The following is an 11,194-nucleotide window of genomic DNA, read 5'->3' as shown; positions in this document are numbered from 1 at the left end:
CGCCACTGGATTACGCATCTAAAAAAGGCGGCCCGTGACAATTTCTCCAACCCCAAAACTAAAAGATGGGATTACGTTCCCGAACGTATTTTATATTTCGATACGTTGCCATCGGATATTACCGGGTGCAAAGCGATCCACGTGTCTGCGTCCACGTGTTACAAATTGCCACGCACTTAACTTTTTTACTGTCCGGACTTCAGACTGAGTTTAAATTGCGTCCTGAAAAATGGCTGCGGTGAAACATAAGGGATGTCAAATGGGTTTCGTCTACAATACACTCAGTCAATTCTCCGTCTTGGAAGGGAAAATAAAAACGAGAGGGTGTCAACGTTTAGCGGCTCTCATCATAGTTTATTGATCTTTCCTTTAAACTAATTTAATAAATAGTATTGTTTTCAGATTATAGACTTCACTCACTCACAATATCAATATCATCGATATGTTAAGTTGCATCTTTTTAATAAAAACACGGGGACATAATTTACTGTGTATAATATAAGGAAAGAAAATGTGGTAAAAATGTGAAAATGTTAAGAATTGTGCAATATAAAACCAATTGTTGATTCGGGTCTTTCGGAAACGAACACGCGTTTCCTTCATATTGCAGGAAAACATCTTGTGGGATGAAATTCTAAATAATTCGATTTCTGGTATCAGAAACATTCTTGGAAAGAGAAACCATCGCCTCCCTTTGCCCTAATAAGACGCAGTGGCGGAACATTTTTTTATTTTCATGTTCTTGTAACAGCCACACTAGGGTGCAAAAAAGAATTTACAAAAAGGCACATAAATAACTTCGTGATCTTCGAATAATTAGAAACCCTCGTTGTGTTATTAGGAAATAATAAATAGTTAGTAAAAATGTAGTAACCCAAATCTAAATGTCCAGAACTGTATAATCGTTGTTATAAGACAACGAATAAAAAATTAATAAATGTGATTTATTTATATCTTTGGTCATCTTTTCACTATTTTCTAACTTGGCACACGAGGTTTTAGTCTGGTGAGACACATTATACAGAGTGAATCAGAAATAAATGCATTAATTTTAGAGGGTGATTCTACAGGTTATTTACAGTCTTTTGAACTCGAATTTGTCTTATCCAAAAATTAATAGTTTTGGACGTATTTGATTTTTTGGGATTTTGATCAATAATTACGTCCACGATTATGTTATTCAAAATTTCTCAAAAGTAATTATATTAATCACTTTCAAAAGACTATTTAATGTTTAAAATTCAAAAAAATAGAGCAAAAACAATTTATATAATCTTTTCATACTTATTCTGAAAAGAACCTGAAAAAAATAAATTTTGGAAATTCTGAATAAAAAATACAGTTTTATAATTTACCAGAGGGAAATAATATAAAATACCATTTTGAACAATCAAAATTAATTTAATAATTAATTATATTAATAACTTCAAAAAATTATTTAAAGTTTAAAGTTCAAAAAATAGAGTAAAAACGATTTACATTATATTTTCATATTTATTTCTCAAAAAAAAAAAACAGAAAAAAATAAATTTTGGAAATTTTAAATAAAAAATACAATTTATAATTTAACAGAAAGAAATAATATAAAATACCATTTTGAAAAATCAAATTTAATTGTTATTGTTGTTTCTTACAAATACGTAAGTCGATATAGAAAGAAGGCGAATTTTTTCAGATTTAAATAAAAATGGAACACGAGATTTATTATGTTTGTTTCAAAAATATAATTAGTAATAATAATTATGAAAAAGTTACTAAGAATATTTTAAAACTACTATACTGCAGATGTTAATATGTCCTATAATGTCATCTAAATTATTTGTCTATTAATATACAGAGTGATTCACCAAACTTAGTCATTAGAAGTTTATTGAGAACGGAAAAAGTATTGATTTAAAATTTCTATAGCAATTATAACTTGATTTGAACTACTTTTCTAATTTATTTTGAACGATATATAATTTCGCCAAATGTGACATGAATTTTGTTTTGAGTTTTCAAAATAACATCCTATACAATTTTAGATTTTTAAATTCTACTTGTAAGTGCAAATAAAAGGACTTTATGCCCTATACCTAAACCCAATACTTTTTTAGAAAAATTTGTCGTTTCTTCTAATTACAGAACTACTACAGTTATGAAGTCGTAGAATAACTTAAAATGTTCAGAAAATGTGTGTAATGTAATATATAATTAATACAATTAAAATTGTGCCGCGAATAAATAAAATAATTATAAACGCATTAAATTTATGCGTATTGGAAAGTGTGACAGTTATATTAAAATTTACATTTATAAATGAATTCCGGGAATTGCGTGAGCGAAATTTAATATAAAGTTCATAAATCAAAGTGAAGACAGGATTTTCGGCATTCTGGATTCATTTGCAGGAAATTATTCCTGCCATCCTGACAGAAATCGTTCATGTAAATATACACACAACAATTGAAAAAATATATATGTTATTTGGCACGTTGAATAGGTAAAATAAATTTTAATGTTTATTGTTTTAATTAAATTATCCCCGGGACATGGATTCTCAATTTACATGCGGATTATATCGTAAATTTACGGCATAATTCAATCACGCTTTTCATAATAATCATGTTTTAATTGCGCCACCGCAGAATGTTGTTTAGTTTAGCGCACGTACCGAATTTTTCCTGAAAGGGTTGTTTCGACACAACATATTAAACGACGGAATTATTTGGATTATGCGGTCGTTTTGTGCTTTGCAAACAGGAGCGGGATTTAAATTTTCACATAAACAGATCATTTATGACGATACAACGCATAATTTATTGATAAAATAAATCGTAAAAATCACTTACCTTGTTATTAGTTCGTTGTCGGATAATCTGTCATAAGGAGGTGGTGGTGTCGTGCACAATTCACTTAACATGTTATCCAAATCCGTTGCTAAAGTTGACAACAACTGAAACAAAATTAAAAATGGAAACATAAAAAATTAATTATTGATTAATGGTGAAATGGGAACAGATTTATTTGTGAATTAACAACAACAACAACAGTCAGTGAACGTTACCATTCAGAAAGTCAATTTCTATTAATAGATGCAGATTTATTTTAATTTATACGAGTTAGAAGACAATGTCCCATTAAAATTCAAACTTAGTCGCTGTATATTTATGTAATCTGTTGGTACAAAACTGAATCGACCACACTAGCATAATAAAAGTTCCTTAATCTTGCTTCCAATAAAAATACATAAGGTTTTACTTAAATCTTTTTCGAAAACACTCCTAAGTAGAAACGTAAAGTAGTTTATGTCGAACAAGTAAACAGAAATACTTGTATAAGACACATCAAAAATATTGACTTAACAAAAGATAATTGAGATAAAACGGTCCCTTTACGATGACTAACAAATATAAATTGGGCCTTCCGAACTAAAATCTACATTCTAGGAAGTCTGATCACAAAATCACCTATGACTCACCCTTCAAAAACTTCTTCATTCTATTCTTTAGCATTTTAGTGACTAATTTTAAATAATTTTATTATATTGATTTTCGAGAATTTATGAAGCAAAAGAGAAAACGTAAATTAGAACAATTATTGATTATTAAATGTAGTTTTACAATAACGGTCGAGAAAATGCAGACGGAATAACATTTATAAGCACCAATAATCATGTATGGCAACTTTTTTTTGACCTTGTATTTAATTTTAGCATAACAAATCTCCACAACAAATTTCCTGTTTTCTTCATCATTAGCCATTTTAAATTTATTAATTTTTTGTACAACATTTGTTAATTTTCAATTATTCCCTTTGAAGATTTTTTTAAATTTGATACATCAGATAACCATTGACAAGAACTCTTTCCGACCCACGGTTATAACAACAAATCTGTACGACCGGTTTTACGCTCAACACAACAAAAGAAAAAATACATAAATAATCAGAAATTCTTATTAAACGGTAGAATTTGATCCGGATTATTAACGGACAAAAGAAACAATTTACATTCCAATAGCGCTGTTCAGCAACGACTCTTGTAGGTATAATAATTGTTGTTGCGACCTTCATTCAGTTCCTGGCTGTTACTTTTACTTTTTCCTCAAGTTTTAATTTAACAAGCAGAAAACACTTATTTCATTTAAACAGTCAACCACCTACTTTATAATATTCCACCCGGTAGACAGCCATGGTGAAAAATAATAACACAAAACACCACAAGAAACGAACGCACAGCGAGACTGTTTACATCGAGGATATTGACATGGAAACACTATGTTAGAAAACTAACCGACAACCCACAACCAACAACCGGCACGTTATCGTACGCTTTCGTTTGTGTGCATTTGGATCCACATGACTCGGATGTGGACGTGCAGCCGGCCCAACACGCGATTCCCATTCATTCGCGACCGACAAACTGATCCGCCGATCCTCGTTGGAAGCAGGTGCTGTATTCGGTGGTGGTACCCGGTGGAGTCGCCGTTTTCGAATGGGTTTGCATGTTGCTCATTATTTCTCTTTTAAATAGAAACAAAAATTTATTATGTTAATGATTTCGTTTTGATTGAAAATTTCTAAATCAGCAATAGAAAATAAATGTCTTCATTAACAATGCGTGGAGTAAAATTATATCCACGTCGGATGATTATAGATAATTCTCATTGAATTAATGACCTATAAGGGTAGATATGGTACCGTAAATTACGCATTTGTGGTCACATGTATTTAATGTGAATTCCACACGTTTTATTAGACCATCAGCGTTGAAGGAAAAACCATTCGGAATGAAATATCACCTAAAATTAGTGGGACGATGTATTTATTTTAATATTCGTCGACGAAGGGTTGACCGTAAATGGTGATTTAGCGACGGTTTGCGGCTCTGTCCACAACATGATTACACTTTAATGGATCAGGCAAGTTTTCAGAATATTTCGCATATATAATACTGGTCTACAGATTAAAATAAAATTTCCAGAACAAAATTTTTCTTAGATTATAAATTCTTAATATTCAATTAATTTTCAATTGTAAATATTTTAAACGCAAACAACCAAGTAATGTTGAAAATGTAGGGAAAAAATTATACTGGTAAAAGTTTTGTCTAATTTACAAAATTTAAAGTCTGTTCAACATATTTTTAAATTTCTCTTTAAATTAACGAAGAAATGCGCCCACTAGGTATGTGAAAAAAAAGTTTTAATCACATGTTTTTTATATTATACCAGAATCGTGCTTTTTTGGACAGATAAATCATCTGGATTAAAACTTTGATGTTTCTGGAATGTCAATATAATATTATAATCCCAATAATGTTTTTGTATGAACCAGTGTAATTAGTTAAAAGGAAAAATTTTTCACCCTTTAAATCAATTCAATCATTTTATTTTATTATATTATTAATCATATTAACTGAATAATAAATAATGAGTAGCTTGAATAGAATTTGACTTTAAAATTTAAATACTTTATTTTACACACCAAATTCTGATACTAAAATATTTGAAACTGGGATATCTCTATTAAATTTGTGTTTTTGTTCTTTTTTTTTTCAATTTTAAAGCATAAAAATGTATACTTTCAATTTCACATTTCTTGACTTAAAAACAAAACATACAGAATAATCTTTTTAGCATGGAAATTTTCATTTTTCAAGTTCAACTTGATAATTTACAATTTTTATTCTTAATGATGCACCAAATAATGCCTAGATTCCTTTGAGTATTAAAAATCTGAACTATTCAGGGGTTTAGTCATTCAATCAATTGTTAAAATTCTAGCCACTGGTGCTAGCGGATCGTCAGGAAATAATTCCAACAAAAATGGCCTATAAACCCAATCAAATATAGATATGGAAACAGTGCTCATGAAAGCCTTAACCTTCACATGCTTAGGCAGAATTTAGATCTTGTGAGTTTTTCGAGTTTTGTGCTCCACTAAGTGTGTGTTTGTTTAAATAGGACATTTGGAAATGTAGTTAATTTAACTTTTTGTTAAATAGATAAAAAATGTAATGCATAAAAAAACGAGTAAATTTGGGGTGCTTATTATTATCCTTCAAAGATATTATTGAGTATTAAAACTCATTTAATTTTACAAAGCCACAAATTAATAATCATTTTGTTGCTGCTTCACATTTAAGTTATTATATTATTATTAATTATCATGTTATTTTAACTGAATAATAAATAATGAGTAGTTTGACTAGAATTTGATTTCAAAATTTAAGTAATTTATATTATACTCCACATCCAAATACTATTTAAATATACATATTTGAAAGTGATCAGGATAATCCCTTTTAAATTTGTGTTCTTGTTCTTTTCAATTTTAAGCGATAAAAATGAATACTTTCAATTTCACATTTTTTGAACTCAAAACCAAAACATACAGGATAATTTTTTGACATGAAAACTGAAGAAATATTAACAAATTAAAATTTATGAATTTATTTTTTAATAAATTAAATTACCTTATTTTTCATCTTTATATCTTTTTCATAAGTTCATCTTTTTCAATTGTTCTGAGGTAATTTCTTAACAAAATTCATTAATCCTGTCACGAATTTTAGAAAATAAGTGTATTAGTATAAATATAGTATAATGATATTGTTGAAAATTAATATAATTTGTACTTTGACATAGACCATTTAATGAAAAAACTAAATAACTGTTAATCACATGGACTAATAAATCATCTGGATTAAAACTTTGATCTTGAGGAATATCAACGAATATGAATATTATAATCCCAATAATGTCTTCGTATGAACTAGTGTAATTAGTTAAAAGGAAAAATTTAGCACGCTTCGGTAATTTTTTCTATTATTGGAAAAAAGGATAAAATGTGGCACACGCGTGGACATAAATGACGTATTGACGACGGGAACAGTTGCAGGATTAGAAGTTATTACATCTGGCTGTTGAAACGTGGCAGTTTACGAGAATCCGCGACGTTTTTCCCTATTTCTGTATTTCGTTATTCCGACAACATTCGTTGCATTTGTAAGATGCCGGCGCCACGGCCAAAACGTCGAATTATTTATTGCTTTCTTGTGTCATGTTCGTTCAATAAAAATGTGTCTAATATTGCGTTTCTTTTACTTATAAAAATAAATAAATACCTGCATGTACATGCTGGAAGTCGAGGATCTTCTCGTCCTGCGGAACTGGATAAAATTCGTCATTTTCCTGTAAACAATTATCGTTTGTTAATAAATAGTTTAACAAAATTATTTACAATTTTATTTGATAACGAAATCAATATAAATTTAATTATCGGAAATTAACAGTCTAAAGTTTTTAATACGTACAAACATTTATCTCTTTTTTATTAGCTTTTATTAAATACTAATATTTATTTATTTATTTTGATAGATTTATCAAGCCAAATTCAAATTAATGAATAATCCTAACCTAATATAAATTTATGCAGCGCGACAATAGGCAACTCATATTACACGAATGTAATGTCAGACGCGTCCAATAATCGATAGGCTCTAAATTATAAAGTTAATTTGGTAAAACTGCATTATAGCAGCTTAAAATTAAGTTGTCAATTCTGGAACCTCGAAATTGATTTTTGATTTTAAATAATTTTAAATAATTGATAAGATTTATTGTGTTAATTGTTTTTACACAAAGTTTTAATATATATTTTATTTGTGAAAGTGTACAATTCTAATTATTACTCTAAAACAATAAAATACAGAATTATTTATCAGTAAATCTACTTAGAGAAATTTAATAGACATCGTCATTGTTTCACAACATGAGTGCAAATTATGTGTATTTACACACAAAAGTAAAATCCTTGAACAATTTAAAGTGATGTTCTGATAAGAATCAATCAACTACTTCAGTATTTTTCAAGGTACGATATAAAGTAATACCACTGACATTTTTAGGAGAGTCCGATCAATGCATTAAAATCAGTGCAAATCTGCGGTTTAAATCAAAAAGGGACGAAAAGCCGAAAATACGGGGAAAATCCTACCGAACTTCATCCCCCGGATTGATGTAAATTTATTCAGGCCGTTTTCCATGAGATGCAAGAGGACGAAAATACGTCGCTGCATTTTGGACACATCTTCTGGCAAAAATGACCGTTTAGGAAAGGGAATCACGCATAAAAGAAAATGCGAAAACGTAACGATGTCAATTTAGATCCTTATTTTTTAGCCTTGCTTGAAAAATATTTTATTTTTGTTTTTTTCTAAAAGGTCTTTACAATTATGAACATTGATAAATTTTGTAACTTAAAAAAGTACAGTTTTATGAGCATTTTTAATCATTTTTCTTATTTTACTGTATTTTATGCGTAGCTCCGATATTATTTTATATCGTGAAAGGCATCATAACCATTCTCGCTCCCCTATTTCATCCCAGATTTTCCTGTAATTCCCCCATCTTACCAAATATCCTTTCGACCAAGCACACAAAAAAGCAACATAATTGACCGAATGAACAATAGTGATCTCTATTATTTTATGCCTTGTTCACCTGAAAATGTGTGGAGAAATAATCCCGGAGCCTTTTTTCCCTAGGGACCCAACATCACACATTTCCGATAATAAATGTAATAAGGTCGCGTATCTTCCTGGAATTGGATGCAGTGTCACTTTATTTTTGTCTCGGTTTTATAGCATAGAAATTGAGGGAATTTCATTTCGTTTTTCCCGTAATTTATCGACGAAATATTTCTGTTATTGCTTACGAAATATCATTGCAGGTTCGTATTACACCAAAAATTTTCGTTCACAATTTTAAAATGTGTCAACAAATTACAAAACAATGCCATTTCAGTAATTTGACCGCTTAAAGAATTCGCAACGGAGACAATACATCTAACTCAACTAACGATTTAATGACTTATGATAGGACAACAATCTGGTAGAAAAACGATTGCAATTGTCGCTGTGAGGAAAGTTTCGTTTCTGGTCGAGCTGTTTCCTCAACAATGGGGAAAATTGTATCATCAATTTGACATTGGCGTCTCATCTCGAATCCCACCACGAAGAACCACTGTGCACATCCAGGCCACATAAAACTACGGGTGTCACTTTTGTCTTTTTAGTTTACTTGTTTTTCTTCTGTCGCTGGAAGTGAAATGAACGGACGATGAGAGTTTGGTCCCTTCTGTTTGTTTTCTTTCTTGTGTTTGAATCTGTTGTTTTGGATGATGGAAACGATCACCAATCAGTGAGTTTTATTAATTGCAAGTTTTTGGGAAACAAGGCACGTGTCTTTTTTGTCGCAGAACAACCTCATAAGGGAAGATGAAAGACGTGGTGCTAGCCATGAGGACAATGACGAAATAGAATCGAAGAAACGTTCTTTATTCTCGTTTTCTAGTTTTGGTGGAATCGGAGGAATTGGAGGACATGGAGGTGGTGGAGGAAGGCACCATCATCATCACCATCAACAACCTCAACAACCTTCAGGTTTTTATATTTTAGTTTCTGTTTTATGTTTACCAAATGATTCAAATCGATTGTTTTAAGGGTACGGATCTAGTGGGCCCAGTGGGTACGGCTATGCAAATTATGGAGGATCTTATGGACCGCCGAGTGCTCACGGTTACGATCAAGAAGAATACGGTCACAGTTTAGGACACAGTGCACCTGGGGGAAACTACGGACAAGTCCAACACGGATATGGAGGTGGAGGAGAACATTCTGTGAGATATACCCTTATTGTCTGAAGAAGTATAGTCGTTACCTCTCATTTGTGTTTGCAGGGATTATATTTGAAGAAGTTATTGATACCTTTAGCAGGAATTGCAATTTTGGGAGCTGCGGCTGCACTTTCCACCAATCCGGTTTTGTTACAATTGGGAGTGGTGAATGGTAGAAGAAAAAGACGGAGCATCGAAGAAAAAATGCTAATGACAGTTTATCCTGCAAATCCTAAAGTCAAACCTGATACATAAATTTTCCGTTATTCATATTTTAATCGAATAAATTAAGTTATAAATTGTGGTTTTGTTTGATAAATCGCATTTTCACATTCGCACCTTCTTTATTTTGCAGCAGGAATTGCAGTCGAAGCAGGAACAGGTGGGTGAACTGGTTGTATGGTTCTGTGGGCGTCTGATTTTTTTCATGGGGGTAGATTAAATTACGTAAATTTCACTTTGTCTAGACCTGAAAGTCCGTTGACACGAATCTAATGTTTAATTGAAATTACAGCCATTTATCTAATATCAAATACCATCGATTATTTATTTTTTTTTCTCCTGTTCAAACATACGTTTGGGTTTGTTTATGTTTTTTTTAGAAACGTTTGTGTATGCCAGTCCCGCATTGAAGCATTGTGAGTAGTAAGTGTGACAATTAAATAGCAGGTGCGGCTTTAATTGACAGGAAGCAATTCCACTCTAATTCACGTCAAGATTGTTTGTGTTAATGCTGACTTTTCTGGTTTTTCTCAGAGTAAATGTTTTAAAAATACATTTAATTATTTTATTTTTATTAAATATTCATGTCTATTTACAACTGCTCTTTTCTATTTTATTTACTCTAGAGTTAGTAATTTAAGATGTTTAATAAAAAATAAAAAATATGTTATATAAAACACAATATAAACCGATTTTTTCAATTCAATTGCAAAATTCTGGTTTCTTACCTTCTTAAAGGGAGTCACAAAACTCCAAATAAAACAACCACTCAAACAAAAACCTCAACCACTCCACCAACCACGCAAATTTCATCACTTGCCCATTATTGCGTCAAGCATGAAGCAAAAAAGGCCGAAAAGTATCAAAGTGAAAAATGGTGAAAGAGTCGTCGGGTCCACGGCCGTGAATCAGGTACTGAACGAGACGTTTCTTTGCTCTCCGACGATTCGATGACCTCTGGAAGACGATGGAAGCCATTTACTTGAACAGGTCCGGTGCCAGGTGGCTTTTGACACAATCTTACACTCGAATTCATTATTTTTAAACCCCAATGACTTTCTACTCTTGCTTTTTTATCATGGAATTGAACAATTGTATGGGAGTATTTTTTGTGCTCCTCTCTATGATTTTATTGCAAATTAAAAATTATTAGTCTTATTAAATAAGTTGTTTTGATATTTTTAATTAGTTTATAGTTAGACAATGAGCATGTATTTTTACTTTTAAACCAACCGTGAAAAGATAATAAACAACATATTGTTTAACCATTTTTAATCACGGTACTTTGAAATATTCTAGGAATTGTAATTTT

At 30.8% G+C, this 11,194-nt stretch overlaps 1 protein-coding gene across 1 annotated transcript; it reads left to right on the top strand.

Moving 5' to 3' along the window:
• The first annotated feature begins 7,734 nt into the window (after positions 1-7,734).
• Positions 7,735-9,953, top strand: LOC109597516 (uncharacterized). The gene is made up of 4 exons (XM_020013220.2): positions 7,735-9,185; positions 9,244-9,427; positions 9,488-9,663; positions 9,724-9,953. Exons 1-4 carry the CDS (start codon positions 9,105-9,107, stop codon positions 9,913-9,915), a joined length of 633 nt encoding a protein of 210 aa, XP_019868779.1. The 5' UTR covers positions 7,735-9,104; the 3' UTR covers positions 9,916-9,953.
• The last annotated feature ends 1,241 nt before the right edge of the window (positions 9,954-11,194 follow it).

The sequence above is a fragment of the Aethina tumida genome, chromosome 7 (assembly GCF_024364675.1).
Source record: "Aethina tumida isolate Nest 87 chromosome 7, icAetTumi1.1, whole genome shotgun sequence".
NCBI lineage: Eukaryota > Metazoa > Arthropoda > Insecta > Coleoptera > Nitidulidae > Aethina > Aethina tumida.
This window is presented reverse-complemented; position numbering and strand designations above follow the sequence as displayed.

Coding starts and splice junctions, on each gene's coding strand:
- LOC109597516 (XM_020013220.2), top strand. CDS start 9,105: ATGAGAGTTTGGTCCCTTCTGTTTGTTTTCTTTCTTGTGTTTGAATCT. Junction 9,186..9,243: donor ATGGAAACGATCACCAATCA/GTGAGTTTTATT, acceptor TTTTTGTCGCAG/AACAACCTCATAAGGGAAGA. Junction 9,664..9,723: donor GAGGTGGAGGAGAACATTCT/GTGAGATATACC, acceptor TTGTGTTTGCAG/GGATTATATTTGAAGAAGTT.